The sequence below is a fragment of the Mauremys reevesii genome, linkage group 21 (genome assembly GCF_016161935.1).
Source record: "Mauremys reevesii isolate NIE-2019 linkage group 21, ASM1616193v1, whole genome shotgun sequence".
Lineage (NCBI taxonomy): Eukaryota > Metazoa > Chordata > Testudines > Geoemydidae > Mauremys > Mauremys reevesii.
This window is the reverse complement of record NC_052643.1, coordinates 9914961-9938697: the sequence shown is the minus strand read 5'-3', so window position 1 is coordinate 9938697 and position 23737 is coordinate 9914961. Positions and strand designations below refer to the sequence as shown.

The window sequence follows — 23737 nt, the reverse complement described above, 5'->3', positions numbered from 1 at the left end:
GGAAAGGATTTGAGCAAGAAAAGTGGTGATCAAAGCTACTGCAATCACTGTGCACACTGGCAACACAGCTGGATTCCAGGTTGTCTTGGTCATAATTCACAGCATAAAAAGGTCTGAGAACACAGAAGAGGAAACAGAAAAACACAGAGGTTACATGATCAAGGTCATTCACTGTAGAGCCAAGAATCAGAATCAGATGCCATTTTTTTTGCTCTAACCACTACACTTTATTGCCTTCTATTCCCATCCAGACATCCAGGAAAGCCATTAATATAATTATTTTGTCATAATTCAGAAACAAGAGGAATGTGCACTGTAGTTTCTAATACTGTGGCAGGGAGGTCACCTTCCTCCCCCTGATATAAGGTCATGCACAGCATAAGGATCAGTCCTTTGCACCTCTATTAGCATGTCATATTTATAATAAGGAGATTAACTTTCCCCAGACTCATGTAGGTTTCCAATCTAGGAGCCTGGGTCTGATGCACCTGCACCGGCCCTCACTTACTAACTACAAAATCTGTCCCTGATTCCCCTCTTAAACTGAGGGGGGCAGGGAGTGACCATGAAGAGGTTAAACTATTAACTCGTTTCCCCACTGTGACTCATGGGCCAGTAACATTTGCTCCACACAAAGATTTCAGACAGTGTGAACTTTCCCCTCCAATCCCAGCTGAAGCTAATTGTACTTCCACCCCCTCTTCCACTTCTTGTTTGGCCAGTGGCACATCCCCACGAGCAAGGCTGCCAGCTGTAACCCCTCCCACAACTCCCCTCATATAGGGCCTAGCTGGGCAATACCCTCTCTATCCTCTCTGTGTAGTCAGTGTGCACTTCCCTTTGGGGGTTTTGCTCTAGCAGCCTAGCTATGCCTGTGGACTTCAGCGGCACCTGGAACCTTGTGAGCAGTGACAATTTTGAAGGTTACATGCTGGCTTTGGGTAGGTGAAAATTATAGAATTCTATGCACAGGGGTTTGAACTCTGCTAAAATCTAGCTGAACTTTTCCTTCTCTGTGGGGAGAGGGGGCAATTGTCTCCTTGCAGGAGGACCCAATTTCCCCTTTCTTTCCTTGCCATAGGCAAGAAAAGGGTTGGCTAGTCCCTCACTGGCCTGCCTGATCAGTGTATGGTGTGGGATACAATGTAACTAATCACTAGTATGCTGTTACTTTCAGGAGTCCTTGCTCCCTGTAGTGAAACTTGATATCTGTCCTTAGTTGGTGTCTTTTTCATGGGGACTTAGCAGTGCTGCTTTACTTTGGGGGGAGGGATTTCTTCAGCTGTGTCCCCTCACATTCTCACTCTTTTTAATATACATCTTATCTGTAAGAATAAGGCTCTCTTTCAGAAGTGCTCCCCCACAATAAGATGTTCTACATCCTTACTAGGGCTACAAGGAAGCTATGAGCTACTCTCACTTTCTGTGACTGACAATGTCCTTGACCTTCCTTATTGCTAAATATGTTTAAATGCCAGTCCTCTAATAGAGCAAGAGTTGGGTCTAGCAGACCACTGCTGCAAAATCACTAAGTGTGGTGACCCTAAATAGTGGTCCTTTCTCTGGCATGCTTTAGGTCAGTGATTCTCAACTGGGGGGGGGGGATGTGAGCAGGCTTCTGTGGGGCTTCCAAGCAGGGCCAGCATTAGACTCTCTGGGGCCCAGAGCAGAAAGCTGAAGCCCCAGTCCCTGGGCCCTGCTACCCAGGGTTGAAACTGAAGCCTGAGCAATGTAGCTTTGTAGGGGCCCCTGTGGTATGGGGGCCCCAGGCAATTGCCTGGCTTGCTACCCCCCACCCCCAACACTGGCCCTGTGTTTTTTCTGTGCAGAAAAGCAGTTGTGGCACAGGTGGGCCACGGAGTTCTTGCAGCATGTTGGGGGAGGGCCTCAGAAAGAACCTAGAACAGATGTTCTCAACCTTTTTTAACTTCTGAAACTAGCATCTGAACTGCTGATAAGAATGGGGACAGACCAATTATATGCAATAACAAGGAGAATGTGGGAGAGGAACTAGAAAGGGCCTCAGTGCTATAATAATTATGTAATGTAACAGCAAATGTAGGCTGTGCCTTTAGACCCTGTAACAAATCTGGGAAACTTGTTTTTTGTAAACTCCTAAGGTGTCAGAAGTGTGCTGAATGGCCCTGACTCTTTCCAACAGTTATACACGCAACTTAAATATATTGCTTGGTGTTGGTCTTAGCATCATGTTTCCTATCCTACAGGAAAACTGCCAATAGATGCAAATAGTTTTTTAACTAATTAATTTGCAAACTGGACACCATCAGATTAGACCTGAATAAAGACTGGGAGTGGCTGGATTATTACAAAACCTAAACCTAATTTCCCCTACTGTTACTCCTACCTTCCTGTCAACTGTCTGAAATGGGCCACTCATTACCACTTCAAGTTATTTTTTTCCTTCCTTGGTATCCTACTGTTAATGAAATTGTCTTGTTAGACTGACCTCACACTTGGTATGACCACTCACAGGAGCAGGTATAAATACATTAAAAGATGTATTTTCCACTCCATGCATCTGATGAAGTGGGTTCTAGCCCACACAAGTTTATGCCCAAACAAATTTGTTAATCTCTAAACTGACACAAGGACTCCTTGTTTTGCTGATACAGACTAACATGGATACCACTTGGAAACCTGCCAATGAATGTTCACCCTGCCTAAATAGGGGAGTAGACACTTGCATGAATCCCCTTGATGAATGGGAGTTCATCTTCTCTCTCTGAAGAGGGAATATTGAGGAGCAGCTGAGTTAAATGTAATGGCTGCTCCCAAAAGACTTATTAAAGCCAAGTTGTGCTGAAGTGAGTTGAAATCACCCTTGCAATAAATGGCTTCAGAAAGTTGTTGCAGCAGAGTAATCTTGTCAGGATTCTCTACCTTTATTGCAAACAGATTTTTTTTCCTTCTCTTTTTACTCTAGTTTGCTCTTTCTAGTGGCTGTAGTATAGGTTACAAGGACAGGAGAAAAAAAACTAGGTCAACTGATTGCTGGGAGGATGACCCTAGGAAAAAATTAAGCAACAGAATTGGGAACTGAAATTTTTCCAAAGCATGGAACAAGGCTAGGGTAGATGACTGGACAGCCCTTCAAAAAATAACTTGAATGATGCTGCTGAGAAAAGCCTGGATACTAACACACTAGTTTTTCAACTTTAACCATAAGATGTCTAAAGGTACTACAGTTTTTCTTCATTCCTTCTGAATAAAATTGCTTCTGATATCTAAGGTTACATGGACAAATGCTGCAGCATAGTGATCAGCAATATAGGCTACTAGTACAGAGTTAACCCTTCTACTTAGGGACAACTCCATTGTCAAGTGGTGTGTATAAACATGACCATCTAATTGACTTATTGGGTTTGTGTGGGTTTTTTATCTTGGATGTGGTGACAGACCATGTCTTTAGCCTGTGATGCTTGAATATAACCAAAGCAGCGGGTCAGATATGTGAAGCTATCAGAGCTTCATGTGAACCATGCCAACTGCACTGTTCCTAGGCAGCAGAGAACTAACACTTGAACTGTCTACACTCAGTAGAAATGGAAGCCTTATTGTGGCTTTCTCCTTCTCTTAAGAGTTTGTATTCTGAGCAGGAAATTGGGAGGCCATGTCTTGACTCCTAGACCACGTGGCACATACAGAAACAAATGTCTGTCTTCAAAAGATCATGTGAAGAAGAAACAGTCTCTGGAGTATTAGCTTGAGCTGAATGTCTCCATTGCCAGTGAACTTAAACACTAATGCATGTAGTGTTCTGAACTAACAGCTCAGGGATACAGGCCCTTGCCAGTGGCAATAGGCACTGGTTAGTTGTCTCATGCTCCATATGAAATGAGTCTGGTCTTGCAGACTCGCTACTGATCAGCAGCTGTTGCATGGCAATTGGTAGTCCCTAGAAATGGTTTGAGTTTAAACTCAATCAGCCTGTTAATGGTCCTGGCATGTGAACAGTTAAAAACTACTTAAATTTCTTTCCCTGTGGAGCATGGGTAGCAGTAGTGCCCTCTACTTAGAGAGCAAGTACAGACACATTACCTTTAAAAATGCAACATTATTCTTTTAACTACTCAACCGAATGGCTAAGTGGCTTGGTTTGGCTGCCAAAACCATAAGTGTCTAACTCTCGGCTTTTGACAGCCCCTTGCCATCTACTGATTATAAATACTACATGTGAGGGGAAAACATTGTGCTGGTAATCATCCAAAAGATGAACAGGTGAGGCTGAACAGGTCTTTAATGGAGCAAATAACACTATATAATAGGTATCTAAGCTACAGTGGGTACATCTTGCATACTCTGTTGGACAGGGAGATGTGAACAGTTCCTTGTAACAAAGGAATAACCAATAACATGGAGAGCTCTGACCCCACAGTTAGGAAGCCCTGTAGGACCAAATTCTGATTAATTTTAATTACACATGCAGATCTCATCTGATGTCAACTTTAGCTGGGTCAGCATAACTAAGTACAGGCCGAACTTTACCTTAGCTTCCACCACAACAGTAGCATCCATTGGGTTGTACTAGTAAAGCAGAAGTCAATATAGTAAACACCTGTGCCAGCACTGACACTATTGGTGAGTCAGTAGTGTGCAAGGTGACCCATCTAGTTGAGACTCTCTCTCCTGTACCAGGCTAATCAAATCCCAGCAACTTAGCTTGGGAGTTGCACTACACTATGCAGTCCATGCTTGTGAAAGAGTAAAATACTAGGTAGACACATTGCTGAAGAAAACTGCCTGAGAGAAGGGGAGTCTCTCTGACATAGAGCCGCACTAGCAGCACCCAGACCTAGACTGGCTCTAGGAAGCACTCTTGTGGGCAGCGCTGATTAGTGTAGCCTGGGTCTTGTAGGCTGGCAAGTACCAAAAAAAATGCATCTCTCTCTCCTAAGGTATTGACTTTGCAACTCGCAAGATAGCAAAAATGCTGAAGCCGCAGAAGGTGATTGAACAGGAAGGTGATTCATTCTCCATCCAAACCACCAGCACTTTCAGAAGTTACTTTGTCCAATTCAAAATTGGAGAGGAGTTTGAAGAAGACAATAAAGGCCTAGATCATAGAAAATGCAAGGTAAAAAAAGGCTGTACTTGCTCAAATCACAAGGCAAAAATCCACCAAAACGCTTCAACTGACCAATGATGAATTGTTAGTGTTGAGACCTAAATGTTGTTCTCAAACTTATTGAATGAACCCTCTATTTTTTTTTTGAGGTGGGGGTAGGGACTGCTTGTTTACTCCAAGGCATAATGTGAGATTTAAGGTAGCCCACTTTCTACAGAGCATGATGTAGAAGCACTAACTGTGAGGAACAACTTACCCTGGTAAGGGAGAGGGGCTACAAGAATGTGGTGTAAGACTAAAGTTAAATCTCAATCTCTCTCTCTCTCAAATGCAGAGTGTGGTTACCTGGGACAATGACAAGCTTGTTTGTGTCCAGACTGGTGACAAGAAAAACAGGGGCTGGACTCATTGGATTGAAGGAGATCAGCTATATCTGGTATTTAGTTGGATTCCAATTGTGAATTAACTTTGTGGCTCTGCATGAGGGATCTATACTGCTGCTTTGATTTGGGTTAACTGATATGTTCCCATGCAATTCTCTGTGCAGTGGATGCTAGGGCTTACTAACATAAACATTACCAGGAAAGGAAGAATCTACATACATGTGGTTGGTACAAAGGGCAAGGACCCTACTATCTTGAGGAGAAGAGACTTCTCCTCTAGTAGACTTCTGAAAATGGCTTGGAAGCATTTAGTATCAAAATATCTGACTTCTTTTCAGTTTCAATCTTGTATCTGGGCTTGGCATTCCTGAACTTCCTCTTCTCGAGTTGGTACTCTTGTCTATCCACCCTATAGTTTGAGTGTCTATCTCTGTGCAATCTCTGGGTATTGCAAAAGGGACAAAAGACTTAGAACATGTATCAGAGGGGTAGCCGTGTTAGTCTGGATCTGTAAAAGCAGCAAAGAATCCTGTGGCACCTTATAGACCAACAGACGTTTTGCAGCATGAGCTTTTGTGGGTGAATACCCACTTCGTCAGATGCAACCACTTGCGTCCGACGAAGTGGGTTTTCACCCACGAAAGCGCATGCTGCAAAACGTCTGTTGGTCTATAAGGTGCCACAGGATTCTTTGCTGCTTTTACTTAGAACATAACACTAAATATTAAGAGCTACTAGACTCCCTGCTTCAAGCATTGCAAGAAGGATATATGAGCCTCAGAAGAGAAATGTATGTAAACTTCCCTCTTCACTTGCTCCATTAGTTCTCAGGGTAGTATTCTCCCCTCCCCACCCACCCCATTCCTCAAGATCAAGTGACCTCTGCAAGATGAGGATTGTCTGTCTGGCACGAGGTGGCCAACCTTCTTCTGAGAAGCAGCCAGAATTTACCAATGTACATGGCCAAAGAGCCACAGTAATAAGTCAGTAGCCCCAATCAGCTTCCCCTGCAATCTTAGTGCCTCTCACCCACCAGCAGCCCTGCCAATCAGTGCCTTCCCTACCCCTTGATCAGCTGTTTTGTGGCATGCAGGAGGCTCTGGGGGGCAGAAAGGAAGGAGGGCACAGCAAGCTCAGGGAGGGAGTGGGAAGGGGTGGAGTGGGGGCAGGGCCTGTGGCAGAGCCAGGGGTTGAACACTGAGCACCCCTGGCACACTGAAAAGTTGGCACCTGTAACTCCAGCCTCAGAGTTGGTTCCTATACAAGGAGCAGCATATTAACTTCTGAAAAGCCACAGGTTGGTCACCCCTGCATTAGATTAACCTATAAAACAGGAATCTCTGTGCGGGGGGAGGGGGCGCAGGAGGCATTGAAGAGAATGCAGGGGACTCATAAGAAATACAGCCAAGCCCTCTGAGCCAAGTTTACATTCAGAAAAGAGGTGGGGGTAGGTGAAAAGAGTGGGCCAAAACCCAGGGAAGGGATAGCAGTGATGTAGAAAAATGCCCACTCTACCTGTGGTACTTATGTGGCCCCATCACCATGGTATTGGAATACCTCACATCACAGCCCTGCAGTCAGGTAAAGCAGTGCTGTTATTCCCATTGTACAGATGAGGCACTGGGGAACACACTAGAGTAACCAGATGCCCCAATTTTTATAGGGTCCATCCTGATCTTTGGGGCTTTCTTACATAGGTGCTTAACTTCCACCCCATCCCAATTTCAGACTTGCTGTCTGGTCACCCTAGGGGACACAGACTAAAAGCCAGATCTTCAAAGGCACCTAGCAGGGGAAAATGTTGTCCCTGAGTCAATGCATATATGATGTGTAACTCTGGATTAAAATGGCTCAGATATTTAAGTATGAAGTGTATAGTTGTTGACCTGACATGTTCACTGTGATAATATCTGAGTGGAGACACTGATGGCAATAGTTATTTGATTTGTTTAGAAGACTTGACCCTCCAACTTTCTTTCAAGAGGAAGAACTGTCCAGAGCTCCTGTGCTTTTCCTTTCCTGTGTGCAGTGGACCTGAGACCTCAGAAGTCTCAATCTTTTTCCCCCTCAACTTAAAATGTGGAGTAGTCTTGGTGGTTGGTTTTAATATTCTCCTGTGAAAACTGCAACTCAAGAACTGCAGTGTTTAAGACCCTTCTGGAAAGTAACCAGCCTCTCAAGAGAAGGCAGTGTTGCCAAATCTCATGATTATTATCCTTAAAGCTCAGACTCCTAGGGTCAACTGGCTGTGAGGACTTCATCCTTCATTCTTAAAATTAAGTTTCTAGCTCTTGTGGCTATAGGAAACAACTTCAAAATGTGATGCTAGTGCATCAAAGGCTCAAAGCAGAATATAAATAAAACCACCAAATCTTTTACACTTTTTTAAAGCTAATCATTTTTTGAGGCTGATTCATAGTACTGCCAACCCCAGGTACTTTTTTTTTTTTTTAAACATCAGAGGGGTAGCCGTGTTAGTCTGGATCTGTAAAAGCAGCAGAGAGTCTTGTGGCACCTTATAGACGAACAGACGTTTTGGAGCATGAGCTTTCGTGGGTGAATACATCTGACAGAGGGTGTTCACCCACAAAAGCTCATGCTCCAAAACATCTGTTCGTCTATAAGGTGCCACAAGACTCTTTGCTGCTTTAAAAAAAAGTGACTAGACAGTGTCACTTTTCACTCCTGTTTAAAGTTGGTTTCTAGTCTTAGTTGTAGTGGGTAACACCCCTAGAGCCCCAGGCAGCTGAAGCATAAATGCATGGGGCCTTGCCTTAGTACAGGGGTGGGAAAACTACTTCCCAGAGGCCAGATCTGGCCTGCCAGTCATCTTAATCTGGCCCTCAAGCTCCCACTGGGGAGCAGGGACAGGAGGGCTGCTCCACACAGCTCCTGGAAGCAATGGCAGGGCCCCCCTCCAGCTTCCATGTGAAGGGGCAGAATGAAGTGGGGATGATTAGCAATGAGCATGAATAGCTGCATCTTGCACTTGTGCCACTTTTGAATTGCAGTGTGCTTTTGTTCTGGAATCCTGCTTGCCATAACCCACTGTAGAGCACAGTGTAAGCACAACATGTGTGGGTACTAGTTGCAGAGTGGCAGCAACAGCACAAGCATCTACATGATGCTCACCATGACTTGCTTTAAGCCAATTCAACTTGACAAGAACCTGTCAGGTTGACTTTTGCTACATAAGTTGAATAACATTTGTTCTCCCTTCTTGTTAGGAGCTCCGCTGTGAGGACCAAGTATGCAAACAGGTTTACAAGAGAGCTTGACTGAGTCCAGCCTTGACTGACACTTGAAAAGCACATCTCTACAGAGCAGACCTCATGGAACTTATTTCTACATGTCTGTAGGTCAATACTAAGCATCTCTTGATCAGGCATGTCTATTTTTGTACTTGATCAGGAGAAGATGTAACTGCCTGCACCTGTGTTGCAGTTCTGCTCTTAATAAACACTTGAAAACAATCTTGTCTGACTTGTACTGCTGTCATTTGGGGGTGTAAGAAAGGGAGACTGTCAGGTAACTCAAGCCCCATCTAACCCTCAGAACTATGCCAGCATCCCCACAGCCATCTAGAAGTCTCCTATGGACTCAAAAGGTCAAGATAATATCAAATCACCAGTTATGACACTGGGAAGGTCTAATTTCCATGGCTTTATGCCACCTATGGCAGTGCAGAGGGTCCAGATCACAGCTCATGAAATGGCAGCCTCAACTACAGTACTTCTGTAGAAGTACTTCAACCTCCTTTTTGAGGAGTGTAACAATGACCTGAAAGGAACAAATCTGGCTGATGCAGTGGGTGTTCACCCACAAAAGCTTATGCTCCAATACTTCTGTTAGTCTATAAGGTGCCACAGGACTCTCTGTTGCTTTTACAGCTACCTCTCCCTAATACTCTTCAGGAACATGCAGACCTCCGACAACATTGATGCTATAATACTGAAGCTCCTTTACTCTAGTGTCTGTCTTGCCTATTAAATAGGCTTAAAAACAAACTTTCTCAACAATTGGCATGTCATTAAACAACTTATTCAGCTAATAAGTCTATGGCAGGAGGAATTGCCTTAGTTGCAGGTAGTGTTAACAGCTATTCAGGACTCTGAAATCTCATTTGAATACTGGAAACAAAAATAGCTGTGGTAAAGATCCAAGCTTTAGTTAACCTTTAAGGACTGCAGGGTTTCCACAGCATCCCTACATGCAAATTTTTAAAAGGAGGATCACAACACTTTCATGTTCAAATCAATGCAATCAGTCCAGTAAATTTATAATATCAAATTGGTGGAGTAGAATTACCATATTTATTTTTATACTGAAAACACAATTGCATTGTAAAGTTTTTTCTTCAGCTGTTGAAAATGGAAAGCTGCAGGTTTTGGCAATTAGGAAGACTAGTGGGGGTGTCTACCACCTAGGGAGATGTGAGTGGTAGACTGAGGTTGAAAATACAGCACAGATCAGTCAGTTCTTAAAGGGTTACCCTTACAAACACTGAGGTTAGACATAATTTTCAAGAACATAAATTCTGCTGCCCAATGATGGGATGCGATGGATTTTTATAGCCAGACTACATGGAGACTTAATTAGCAAGAAGTATTTTAAGAACATTAGTTCTAGTTGACTAATGTAGAGGATCTAAATTAAAGTAAATATTTGGGCTGTTTAATTGCAGTTAACTCACAATTAATTTAATAAGTAATCACACTGCTAAACAATAGAATATCAATTGAAATGTATTGAATACTTTGTTCTAATAACTGAAAACAGTTTATATTTGATTAAATATTTGCACTGTAACAATGATAAACAAATAGCATTTAATTCACCTCATACAAGTACTATAGTGCAATCTTTGTTAAAGTGCAACTTACAAATGCAGATTTTTTTTATCACAACTGCACTCAAACAAAAAATGTAAACTTCAAAGCCTACAAGTCCACTCAGTCCTACTTCTTTTACAGCCAATCACTAAAATAAATGTTTGTTTAAATGTACAGGAGATGTTATCCTCTTATTTACAATGTCACCAAACAGTGAACAGGCATTTGCATGGTGGCACTTTTGTAGTTGGCACAGCAAGGTATTTATATGCCAGATATACTAAATATTTGTTTGCCCCTTCATGCTTTGGCCACCATTCCAGAGGACATGCTTCCATGTTGATGCTTTTTAAAAAAAAAAGTGATGCAATTTTTCCCCTAAGGAGTTCAATGTTCCCTGCAAGAACACATTCACTGCAGATTTGACAAAACACAAAAGGTACTAATGTGAGATTTCTAAAGATAGCTACAGCACTCAACCCAAGATTTAGGAATCTGAAGTGCCTTCCAAAATCTGACAGGGACAAAATGTGAAGCATGCTTTCAGAAGTCTTAAAAGAGCAATACTCCAATGCAGAAATTACAGAACCCAAACCACCAAAAAAGAAAATCAAACTTCTCCTGGTGGCATCTGACTCAGATAATGAAAATGAATGTGCATTGATCTGCACTATTTTGGATTGTTATTGAGCAGAACCTATCATCAACCTGGACCAGTGGTTCCCAAACTTTAACAACCTGTGAACCCCTTTCACTAAAATGTCAAGTCTTGTGAACCCCTCCTAAAAATGAATATTTACAGGGATTTTCTCCTTTACCTGAGTATAAATTATAAAAGCAGTGATCTTGGAAATATAAAATTTGTTTTTGACATGCTTATTACACACTATATTACTAGTTATCATTATAGTATTCTTATTACATTATGAAAAGGGCAACACCCTTCCAAGATCTCACTTTCATAGCTTGTATCACTTTGAATAAGCCTGTTATAAGACAAGGCTCCTAGGTTTCATCAAGGAGTATCAGATGTGAAACAGCATGAGGGTATTTAAGAAGCCAACTCAAAGAGTTCTTCCTACACAAGCATTCAGGTCTTGAGCCATCCCAGGAAACAAAGCACATTACAACAAAGCTTAAACTTGTTCTTAATAATCATTTTAAAAACAAGACTAGCTGCCTATTTAATTTAAAAAATAGCAAAAAATATCCACCTCCCTTTCCATTTCTTATAAGGAGTCTTGAAGTTTAAATCTTCCTCACTGTGATAGATATGCTTGCTTTGATCTGCTTAGCTCTTGGAAGTCCAGGGGGCTCTGAGCTGCTTGCCCTATGCTGACCGGGGTCCCTAAGGCCATCTCTGTCTGCCATTCAGGATTTTTTTCCCAAGAACCCCCTGTAACATTTAATGAACCCCAGTTTGGGAAGCACTGGCCTGGACGCATGTCCCCTGGAAGGGTGGTTGAAGCATGAAGGGGCATATGAATCTTTAGCACATCTGGCACATAAATATCTTGTGATGCTCGCTACAATAGTGCCATGAGAATGCCTGTTCTCACTTTCAGGTGAAGTTTTAAACAAGAAGCAGGCAGTGTTTTTGCCTGAAAATGTAAACAAACTTGTTTGTCTAAGAGATTGGCTGAACAAGAAGTAGGACTGAGTGGACCTGCAGGCTCTAAAATTTTACACTGCTTTAGTTTTTAATGCAGTTTTTTTGTACATAATTCTACATTTGTAAGTTCAACTTTCATGATAGAGATTGCACTACAGTACTTGTATTAGGTGAATTGAAAAATACTATTTCTTTTGTTTTTTTACAGTGCAAATACTTATAATAAAAAATAAATATAAAATGAGTACTGTACACTTTGTATTCTGCATTGTAATCAAAATCAATATATTTTAAAATGTAGAAAACATCAAAAAATGTCTAAATAAATGGTATTCTATTATTGTTTAATTGCATGATTAATCATCAATTGTTTTAATTGACAGCCCTAGTAAATATTTATAACTAGCTAATGGTGGGTGTACATAATTACAAGTGACAAAGCAACAGCATATAGTGCACTGGATGTCATCTTATATTACTTTTTTGACTCAAATAGTTAAGACATCCTGTCTAAATCCTGACTGATCCAAAGACCCCAATCTTTCTACAAGGGAGCTGATTATTTGATCAGCATGACTAAGAACTCTGAACAAGGAGCTTTAGACTAAACCAACCTACAGTCCAAGGAGTTAAATTCTATATTTGCAATATAGTTTCTCCAGTCTCCAAATGGTGGTACTGGAAAAGGATTTTTACAATAGGTGAGCCATTCTGATGGCTATTGTGAAGAGGGGTCCAACGAACATCTGAATTGTTTTCAGCTTGCAAAGTAATTGAAAGTGATAGTTTTCAGGCTAGAACTGTATTTGACATTTTCTTACTCAATAGATCTGCTCCTGATGTGTTTTCAGACACATCATGTGTCTTAGCTCCCTCTATTAACAAAAGACTATTTCTTTTAGTAGCACAGAGACAGAACGTCTACTGCAGAGTAAGCTTTATTGTGTTCTGGCTTATGCATCAACAGAATTGTTAACTAAATCATAAGTGGAGGGCTAACTTGTTTCCTAGGTTACAGACAGACCAGGAAAAATGGGTTGCAGAGGCATCACTTAAGACATAATTTAGTTGGTAGAGTTCTTATTACTTATGCTGCCACATGAGCAGAAAAGAACTATCACTCTAAGCTGAGTAGGGTAGATAGAAAAAACATTGTTTACATATAAAATCAGCAAATTTAGGATCTGACATCCTTGAGAGAGAACATAGTACAAAACCGTTTTCTTGGTCATCTTTTCAAATATCTACACTTTGAGTGTGCCAAAGAGTGGTGGGCAAAACTTTTCTTTAAGACCTTAAGACTTCCCTTTTTACAGTGACAGACACAATAAAAGTTTGTTAGTGTGTATGGTGTAGTTTGAAACAGACACAATTACATGGAATTGTTTTCTGTTGAGGATGGTACTTTTCAAATGGCAATCAAAACAAGGAAAAGAGCACTACTATTCAATATGTGGTAAAGACAGCAAAATTAGTCAACTGATGCAGCATAAAATAGGAGGAAGTCTGAGATTTTATTGATAGTGTTGGACACGAGACAAAACTCTCCTTCCCATTTTAGTTAGGCTGATGTGATTAGCTTTAGTATACATTTGTTTTCCCTAAAGGATCTGCCTAAACCTATCTCCCAAGCGGAAAAACAAGTATAATAAAAATCCTGCCATGTAGCTGACAAAACCTGATACACCTTTCTATTGCTGAGCTACAACTGCTTTAATCTGATTAAAAAAAGACACTGATTCAAAGTCAAGATAAGTCACCATTACCCTAATTCAGTGTGGGTTAAACTTCAAAGCAGTGAACTAGCTCTGTCACATCCAGTAAGCAACTCACATGAAGGGAAATAAGAGGTTGCAAGTCACCCTAGATTCCCTACTCCACTAGGTGGCATCTTTGCAACATGCTGCATCTTCCTCAAAAGGCTTTGGTTTGTATTAGAATTTATTTTTAAAGCAATACAGTACTAATAATAAATCCCACAGACTGTCAGCTTTAAAGTAATTATTATGTAAGAGGATTCTGATATTGCATTCTTGAGAATATTTTTGGTGCACAGACCTCCTCACTCCCATAAGATTCCCAGGTGTCAAAGTACTACTATCAGAAAGTTCATATTGACAGAATCAGGCCTTGAGCGGTGAAGAACCATTGTTGGGAAGCTGTTACTATTGAATATACCAAAAAGCGCTCATCCAGGACAGCTAGGGGCGCTCCCATTACTACAGGCTAACTTAGAAATGTTATTTAGCCAGTGTTGCAATCAGATATATGCTGGGATACTCATGAGAGGATGGAGAGCTCTCATGTGCACATCCTAGACAATAGGAAATTATTGGTTAGCAACAAAAACAGAACTGCCTAACCAGATAGTACTTTTTCAGGAACATGCCAGCTGACTGAAGAGCCTTTAGATACAAAATTCAGCAGCTTGAGACACTATGTGAAAAGAAAAAGGAAATAGTTTTACTCTCAAACAGACTAGGAAAGAGAGAAACTGTAAATAAATTAGGACACTATAAACTAGTCCACACTGTTCCTGAATGTTTTCTTTGCAATGGGAGAGGTGAGTTGTTGAGCTCTAGGAGCCAAGGGCAGGAGAAAATCCCAAGGGAACATAAGAACATTAGAACGACCATACTGGGTCAGACCAATGGTCCATCTAGCCCAGTATCCTGTCTCTGACAAAGGACAGTGCCAGATGTTTCTGACAATTCGAGGGCCACCCAGAGCATGGGGTTGCATCCCTGACTATCTTGGCTAACAACCATTGATGGACCTATCTTCCATGAACTTCTCTAATTTTCTTTTGAACCTAGTTATATTTTTGGCCTTTACAACATCCCCTGTAAATGAGTTCCACAGGTTGACGGTGCATTGTGTGAAGAAGTACTTTCTTATGTTTGTTTTAAATCTGCTGCCTATTGGTATCATTGGATGAGTCCTGTTCTTGTGTTATGTGAAGGGGTAAATAACACTTATTTACTCACTTTCTCCACACAATTCATTATTTTATAGATCTCTATCATATCCTCCTTTAGGCATCTCTTTTGTAAGCTGAACAGTCCCGATCTTTTTCATCTCTCCTCATACTGAATTTGTTCCATGCCCTTAATCATTTTTGTTGCCCTCTCTGTGCCTTTTCTGATTCTAATATACTTTTTAAGATGGGGCAACCAGAACTGCATGCACTATTCAAGCTGCTGGGGTACTATGGGTTTATATAATGGCACAATGATATTTTCTGTTTTATGTATTCCTTTCCTAATGGTTCCTAACATTCTCTTAGCTTTTTTGATTGCCATTGGACATTGAGCAAATATTTTCAGAGAACTATCCACAATCTCTTTCTTGAGTTGTAACAGCTAATTTAGAACCCATCATTTTGTATGTATAGTTGAGATTATTTTTTCCAATATGTATTACTTTGCACTTATCAGCACTGAAATCCATCTGCCATTTTGTCACCCAGTTTTGTGAGATCCCTTTGTAACTCTTTGCAGTCAACTTAGGATTTAACTATTTTGAGTAATTTTGTAGTCTGCAAATTTTGACACTTCACTTTTCATCCTCTGTTCCAAATCATTTATGAATATGTTGAACAGCACAGGTCCCAGTACACAATCTATTTACCTTTTCTCCATTGTGAAAATATTAGAAAAGTCTCTTTTGCAGGCACTGTAGATCATTTAGATTTTCTGACTGCCATTTTGGTGATGAAATTTTTCTCTTTTTGCAGCAGTCGTTCAAAAATAATTGCAAAGCGGATACAAAATTTTCACAACAGCCCCAAGACAGAGACAGCTTTTAAGCCAGTGCCATATCTGACCACTGTATGATTTCCACATACACCAATCACATACGGATATGTGAAGATCAGGTCCCCGCCCATCAGAGCTTGCAGTGAAAACAGACCATCTAAAAACAAAGGGACAGTAATTTAACACTTCACTGTGCAGAGGGCTAGGGTTCATAAGCTTTGTAAACCCTTCCTAGGATGAGGATGTGCAGAAAGGAAGAAATGTTGAGCATGGCATACAGAACTGTAGAAAGTCTTCTTCACTGGACTCAGTTTGCTTCAAGTGATATTAATATAAGCAAACCAAAGAAGAACAGGTAACTTTTTTCCTTGCCATTTTTAGGAGTGTCCTTTGGGTTAATTCTTACTGTATGTCTTCAAAAACAGCTATCAGAAGTACAACCAGCAATGTTACATTTGTGCAGAAATGGGGTAATTCATTGCCCCTTACTTATTTTCCAACATGCTCTACATACTATTATGTAAAATGTTGCTAACATTGAGGTAGCCTTACAGACCAGCATATGAACAAACTGACAAGTGAAATCAGGTAAAACAACTAGAGGTCTGACTGCAGTTCTTCAAGAAAACATCCCTAAAAGGTATAAGAGGGGTAGCTGTGTTAGTCTGGTGAGGTTGTAGCATAGTTTTATTTAACCCCATAAGGAATGGGAATTTTTCTGATAAACACAAGGGCTGGAGGGAAAGCCACACAAACGCAGCAAAGCTGCTGCACACCAACGTAAATTTAACATGACACCAGTGGTTATTGTCACAGGAAATATGTATTCGGCAACTGACACAGCAGGTCACCCAAAATAGGGAAGGGTGTGAAATGTTGCCTGGGTTTTGGAAGTTACTGAATGTTTACAGTCAGGGAACAAGCACTTTGGTGGTTTGGAGAACTTACCTCACCACCTGCAAACAATTCCTGTTACAATGACAGTAACATTGTTCTGTCACAAGTTAAACAAAAATCAAAGGGAAACTCTCCCCCTCCATTCCCTCCCTCCCTTAAATAAAAACTTGAGTCTCTCATACTTGTTACTTCCAATTGCAGACATATCAGGAGGCAGCTTAAAATATTCTCCAGACCTCTTTGCTTCTCCTCGTTTCCTTCTTTCACACTTCTTTCTCTTGCTCCTTTCCTTCCTCTTCCCTTTCCATCCTCGCTCTCCCCGTTCTGTCTCCATCCTCCCTCTCCCACCTTCCACTCCACCTTCCATCTCCATCCTCCCATCTCTTCCACCCTACTCCCATCCTCCCCCCCTCCTACTACATCTCCCCCTTCCATCTCCACCCTCCCACCTCTTCCACCTTACTCCCACGTAAGAACATAAGAACATAAGAAAGGCCGTACCGGGTCAGACCAAAGGTCCATCTAGCCCAGTATCTGTCTACCGACAGTGGCCAATGCCAGGTGCCTCAGAGGGAGTGAATCTAACAGGCAATGCTCATGTGATCTCTCTCCTGCCATCCATCTCCATCCTCTGACGAACAGAGGCTAGGGACACCATTCTTACCCATTCTGGCTAATAGCCATTTATGGACTTAACCACCATGAATGTATCCAGTTCCCTTTTAAACATTGTTATAGTCCTAGCCTTCACAACCTCCTCAGGTAAGGAGTTCTACAAGTTGACTGTGCGCTGCGTGAAGAACTTCCTTTTATTTGTTTTAAACCTGCTGCCTAACCCACCTTCCATCCTCCCTCCTTTTCCACCTCTACCACCTTCCACCCCATCCCACCTCTTCCTCCCTACTCCTGCCTTCCGCCTCCATCCTTCCAACATCTCCCCCATTCCATCCTCCCTCCCTCCCACCTCTACCACCTTCCACCCACCTCTCCCCCTTCCCACCTACTCCTGCCTTCCGCCTCCATCCTCCCCATTTCTCCCCCTTCCCTGTCCTTCCCCCACCACTCCCACCTTCCATCCCACTTCTCCCCTTCTGTCTCCATCATACCCCGTCTCAACCTCCCCCCGCCCATCCCCCGGGCTGTGTCCCGCCCAGTCTCTCTCCCTCCGCCCATCTCTCCTCCCCTCGCCCTCACGCCGGCTTCTCCCGTTTCCAGCCCCTTACTGCCCCGCCCCTGTTGCTATGGCGCAGCGGCCGGGCCCTCCCCTCGCCGTGCCCGCGGCTGCAGCGCTCCCCCCGCCCTGAGCGGCCGTGGCCGCAGCCGCCTCCTCCTGCTGCTATTGGGCGCCTCGGAGCGGGGCACGGCGTGCTCAGCTCAGTCGGAGGCGCCGGGCGGGCTCACGTGATCTCTCCGCAAGATGGCCGCCGCGCCTTCTTGTTTTGATGAATAATCTCTGTGTGGGGCAGGGGCAGGGGCAGCGAGCCGGGCAGCGGCCGAGGGGGCAGCCGGGCAGGGCACTGAGTGGGCAGGGCTGAGGCAGGCACTGGCGTCGCCCTTCCTGCAGTATTGGGGGCAGCAGGAGCTGGGGGCAACAAGGGAAGGAGGCACCTGGAGAAGGGGGGGAGAGCAGGAGCTGAGGGCATCTGAGCTAGGGCTCAGGAGGACGGGGAGCAAGAGCTGGGGCATAGGAGGCGCCTGGAGCTGGGGCAGGGTGCAGCAGTCGCAGCTGGGGCGCAGGGAGGCAGCAGCCACTGAGAGGACCTGGACCTGGCTTGCTGCTCCTAGCCTGACTGGCAAGCAGAGAGAGGGTGCGTTCTGTATTGTTGTGCTTCATCTCTGACTATGCAATTCTGAGACACCCCTGGGGCAAGAGGCAGCAGGACCGAATTCCCCCGAAGCTCCCATCCCCTAGAGAAGCAAAGAGCCCCCAAACTACTTTCACCATTAAGAGGAAAGCGATGGAGGAGCTGAGCGCTGATGAGGTGAGTTTGGGGGGTCTTGGGGCGGGGGAAAAGGTTGGATGCTGGGAGGGAGAAGGATAAGTTGAAGAACAGAGTCTTGGTATTAGGGTGGCTCTGAGGGGTACCTGGTGCTCTTTACGAGAGGAGGATGGGATTGAGAGGGTATTTTGAACTCTAGGGTTACACCTGGGGTACTGGGTAAAGCTATTCATTTTTCTAATTTGGAGAAGGAGGAGGGGGCACTGGTTCTGGGGATGTTCACGTAAGTCTTGCTGATCCAAAGGGAAAACTTTGATTAAGAAAAGTACAATAATGTGACTTTTCCTCTGTCAAGTGCTTGTGTGTTTTTTCACTCAACTCTCTTTGTAGCACCTCAGCATGGTTTTTGTGGCTTGTAATTATCTTGTTTGAGGATGAAGGTTGAATTCTTTTTCTTTTGGTTAATTTGTTTATTTGTATGTTTTACTGCCAAGTCCTGTTCACTTATGGGATGACTTCTTCATTTTGGATTAATTTGTAGGAATTTAAAAAAAAATCTCGCTCTTGGGATTTTTATCTTGTTTTTGAACAAGACATTTAAAATCTCATTCAAGCATCTTCCCTTTGTCAATAGTTGAGACAGTTGAGGTGTATGTGGGGTTTCATATTTAAAAGGGTTTCTTTTTTTCACAGCTGTATGAAGAACTCAGGTTAGCTCATGTTAGAACAGGTCAACTTGTTTTCTGTGGCTGGCTTCAATTGCCTTAATTTTTTCCTTCTCTCTTATTCTTCCAGTTAAAGTTGTAAGTTTGTTTCTTGTGGTGGGCAATAAGTGGGGCAAATCATTTGCAAACTGCTTCTGTTTCTTCTTTTTAAATGGAACCTGTTGTACTCAGGATCTGCTGTTGCATTTGTATTTTAGAGTAAGATTAGATTACTTCTGAAGTTTTGCTGATCTGGATATAGGAGTTTTCCTGCTTCTGGTAACCTCCAGCTGCCCGAGTGTCCACTTCATGTACAACTTCAAACCTACATTATCTTCCTACCCATTCCCTTAAAAACATTTTCATAGGAAACTACATTGTAAATGATGACAGATCAGCTGCAACATAATTGTTCAGGGTATTAGATTCAGCTGGTTTACTACTAGGTTAATTGCAGACTTACTGTCTATGGTTAGGATGTAGTGGTAGTAGGGAGAAATGGCTTTTATTCTGTGCCATACTTGGTGATCAGCTTGTAGAACAAGGTGGCTGCTGCTGCTGCAGCTGTTGTTGTTGTTGTTCAGGTTTGTATTACAAAATACTGTGATATTTTTGATCATGTTGTAAGTCATGATTTAGCAGTCCTACTGTGTCGCAATAGAAGCTAGGAAAAAGTGCCTCATAGGTATGTGGCTGGGGATGATCTTCATATGTTGTGATGGTATAGAGACTACATTTCCCATATGGCACTGGGTGGGGGTGTTAGTAATGTAGTTCCTATTATGGGGAACAGCCTATAATTTAGTAGGTAAGTTACAAAAATATTACTCATGAATCTGTAATTCTTTTGATCATACTTCTCAACTGTGTCTGATTATGAAGCATTTTATGTTAGATTTTTAGACCATTCATCCCATAGAAAACTGGTTATGTCACTGTTACTGTAAATTACTGACATCAGAACTGCAGCATCATGGAACTGAGATGGCAGAAAATACAGTGTCTCTTCCACTAAGGATTCCACCTTCATTAAGGAAAATCTCTGACTCTCTCAAGTAACTTCCTAAAGTCTTCCCCAAGTTTCCTAGTACAATTTTAGCCAAAGATCTCGGCTAGCTAGTCCTTTGGGTGGTTGCTTGAGGCAAGCTTTATTGTATGTTTGTTTGTTTTTTAAAGGGCCATCAATTTCTGTGGTTAACCTATACACACCCTTTTAATTGGAAAAGACCTTCTTCAGAACCAAATCAATTTTATTTCCTCCAAGTTCTCCTTTTTACTGCTACTGTTTGCAGCAGGTCCTGTATCTTAGATGGCCATTATTGGAAAATATAGCTGTTTAAAGATGACTAGATTTCCTTTGTCTCTAAATTGGATGGAGCTGAAAAGAAAACTCTTTTCAGGGAAAACTTTATATGCTGAGCATTGCCAGTGGTTGAAGGTAGTGACATGGGTTGGATGTTCTTCTAATTTCAAAATATAATTTAAGTACAGTAGAACCTTGCTGATTTCTACTAATGTCTGGGAGATCCACTGCACATTACTGAATTTTGCAGATTAGTGGATGACTAAAGAAACACAACTTTTAAAAGTGCAAGACTGAAACATTACAATATATATGTTAAGGTCTGAATTCCCTTAAATTCTACATATCCCTTTAACTTTATTTCAAAAGAAGAAAGATCAAGACATTGACAAGTGTTTCTATATAGTGGTAAATGTTCTGTGGTATGTTTTATAAAAGCATTGTCTTCGTAAAGTGAGAGCTCACTACATTAGTATTAAATCTGAGGTGTGTCGCATAGCTAAGGGAAAGCTAGCAAGGTTCTGCTTAATATTGTAAGGTCTTCCATAGTCATGGAAATAGAATGGGATATTGCCACACAGAAATATACTCACGATATTTAGTAAGAGAAATGGATGGATTTGTCTGTCATAAATATGAGTCAGCCTAACAAACTAAAACTGAAAGAAATATGGCAGAATAATGGTCTTGGTGAATTATTAGTGTCTGTTATTAGTATGGAAAATATTTTGGGATATCTTTTCATCTTATGCATCCCTTTCCTTCTCCTCCTCCTCTGTAAAATCTCTTGCAGTTTTATTCTGAATATATTTGTTTTGTCTTGATTTGTGTCTGTATGATGTGAAAATGTGGCTAGTCTTTAAAGAAGGATGCTAATAAACTCTGATTTAGATTCTCTCTTAAGAACTCTAACACTTTGTTCAATGACGGCTTCAGGTTTTCACCCTTTGTGACAGATTAAACTTCCATTGGAGTCAATGGCCTTCCATTCACTTCAGAGAGTGTTTATTTGGAAACCATAAGGCCCAATGGTCCATAATAATTTAAAATGACTATTATCAGTGCTTGAGCCTTTATATTGCTCGTTTTTTCAGGGCAAGGGCTAGCATCTGTTTGGCACAGTTCACTAATTGCATAGCAAAGTGTTCACTTATGGCAGTAAAGCTGCATGCTGATGCAACTTTTCATGGTGCTATAATAAAGCACTGTTGCAAAAAACAAGGCTTGTAGCACCTAAAGAAGATTATGTGGGAAGAGGGTCTACAAGAGCATGGAGACATGAAAGAGGAAGATGGGGCAGAAGCGTTAGGAGAGTATGAGAGGTAGGTCAGAAGAAAAAGACCAGAATTGAATGAATATTTTGAGTTGCAAATGAGGCAAAGCTAACAATTGCCAATTTCTGTTCTTGTTTTCACGTGAGACGGAAAAATGTGGCTTAAAGTTGAGACAATTTGGTGACCTGTCATTTCTTAAAATGTCCTTATTTTTAAATGGGCTAAATAACCTCCATCAAGTTCTTAAATGAACAGTGCATTCAGAAGATTAAATATTTCTTAAACTTGCTTGGCATGCTGTAGCTGATGTATTGTTATTTCCCTATGATGTATTAGGGTCTGGAGTTAATGTCAATTCTTCTCTTGGCATTGTGCAGTTTTGAAACCGCTCTTTCATGGAAAAATAAAAGTTATTTGCTTAGAATCTCAGCTATTCTCGTACCATTGCTCCAAAATAGTTATGAATAAAAATCACTTCAATTTTTGTGGTCAAAGGTATATGAGGATGAAAGACTAGTTGCTGTGGTTGTATTTTTATTGGTCTGTTGTATGAATAATGTCGTGAATTTGCTATTTTTAGTGATCAAGCTATTTTTATCTTTTGTGTTGTTGAGTATCCAGCTGACAGCTTTGTAGAAGTCCATTAAGATGAAAAATGTTTCTGAAAGCTAATTTCCAGAAAGAGCCTAGATACATAGTGCTACGTGAACTAATAAGAACTAGTGCACCTGTTCCATTGAGCTGCTTAGATTTTTGCGTTAACCTTTTTATACAATATTAACAAATTATGTTATATAGGGAAGGTAGCTCTTGATGGTTCAAGGCCCCATATAAAGAATGGCACAAAATAACTTGCCCTTTACATACAAGATGCTGTTGAAACCGAGACCTGTATAGTGTAGGGTTACTGTATGGTAAACAGTCATCCTTTCTTAGTGAAATGTTTCCAAATACTACCTTCTTTCTTCATTCTTTGGTAAGTACTACTTCATTCTTAAAGTGACCGTTTTGAGAAGAACTGTGGGGATTTAAGCACTGTCTTAATACATTTGTGACTCTGGAGTCTGGGGCCTTGTGCTAGGCACTGCAAAAAAAAGTGTCAGTGCCTGCCCTAAAGAGCCTAGGGCTAGATCTTGAAAGGTATTTAGGGCCTAAAGATTCAGATGGGTGCCTGCTGGGATTTTCAGAAGTGCCTAAATGCCTTCCTCCCAATAGACCTCAGCTAAATGGTGAGGGGAAGCTTTCTGGAAAGAAATTGTTCATGTTACATGCAGTAATAGTGCCCTCTTTGTTGCAAGTAATAATTGTGACACTTCTCAGTAGAACTTCTGAGTTAACTGTTGGTTTGGTCTGTCACTTTGTGTAGGTGGGGGGGATATGAAGTGACACCAGGGTGCAATCAGATCTTGATTATCCTCTTGAAACTGGGGGATATGGGGAAATAAATAATGGATAACAGAGTGGGATTTCCTGTGCAATTAATACATGTTGTGTAAGACATGACCTTGTTTTGGATAATCAAGGTTTAACTGCATTTGAGAACAAATTGGTAAATGTGCTGATCCAGTGTTACTGTTTCAGCATCTGTGCCTTTTCCTCTCCTCTCTCCTGTTATTCTCTCCCACTTGATCCCAAATTTGTTGGCCTGCTGTGAAGATAAAAGCTAGCAAGGCAGAAAATGTGCTTGAATAATATGGAAAAGCGCGACATCAAACTTGTCTTACTTTCCAATGACACTTGAATGATTTTTCTTTTATATGTTTGCTGCCTTCCCTTTCTCCTTGTTTTCCTCCTCTTAATTCCTTTCCTCCCAGTCACACCACTGACTGAATCACTGTGTTTCTCCTTCCCATTTCCCACCCACCTCTGTTTTTTTCATCCAGCATACCACTTCTTTATTTGAAAAGCATTCTGTAAATATATGAATTGAATGATGGGGAAACAGATT

The 23737-nt window shown here is 41.7% G+C and overlaps 2 protein-coding genes across 5 annotated transcripts in view; both read left to right on the top strand.

Annotated features, from left to right (window-relative positions):
• Positions 1–786: 786 nt before the first annotated feature.
• On the top strand, positions 787–8942 carry RBP7 (retinol binding protein 7). The gene is made up of 4 exons (XM_039508631.1): positions 787–941; positions 4917–5095; positions 5421–5522; positions 8697–8942. Exons 1-4 carry the CDS (start codon positions 869–871, stop codon positions 8745–8747), a joined length of 405 nt encoding a protein of 134 aa, XP_039364565.1. The 5' UTR covers positions 787–868; the 3' UTR covers positions 8748–8942.
• An 8949-nt stretch (positions 8943–17891) lies between these two features.
• The window catches only part of UBE4B (ubiquitination factor E4B), a 66369-nt gene continuing 60523 nt past the window's right edge, over positions 17892–23737 (top strand). Inside the window, exon 1 of one of the 4 annotated variants that reach the window (XM_039509247.1) lies at positions 17892–18550. In XM_039509247.1, the coding sequence (XP_039365181.1) occupies positions 18527–18550 (24 nt within the window). In that variant the 5' untranslated portion in view covers positions 17892–18526. The remainder of the gene's footprint in view (positions 18551–23737) is intronic. The other 3 variants (XM_039509248.1, XM_039509249.1, XM_039509250.1) reach the window with 3 other exon arrangements.

Coding starts and splice junctions, on each gene's coding strand:
- RBP7 (XM_039508631.1), top strand. CDS start 869: ATGCCTGTGGACTTCAGCGGCACCTGGAACCTTGTGAGCAGTGACAAT. Junction 5,096..5,420: donor TAGATCATAGAAAATGCAAG/GTAAAAAAAGGC, acceptor TCTCAAATGCAG/AGTGTGGTTACCTGGGACAA. Junction 5,523..8,696: donor AAGGAGATCAGCTATATCTG/GTATTTAGTTGG, acceptor CCTTCTTGTTAG/GAGCTCCGCTGTGAGGACCA.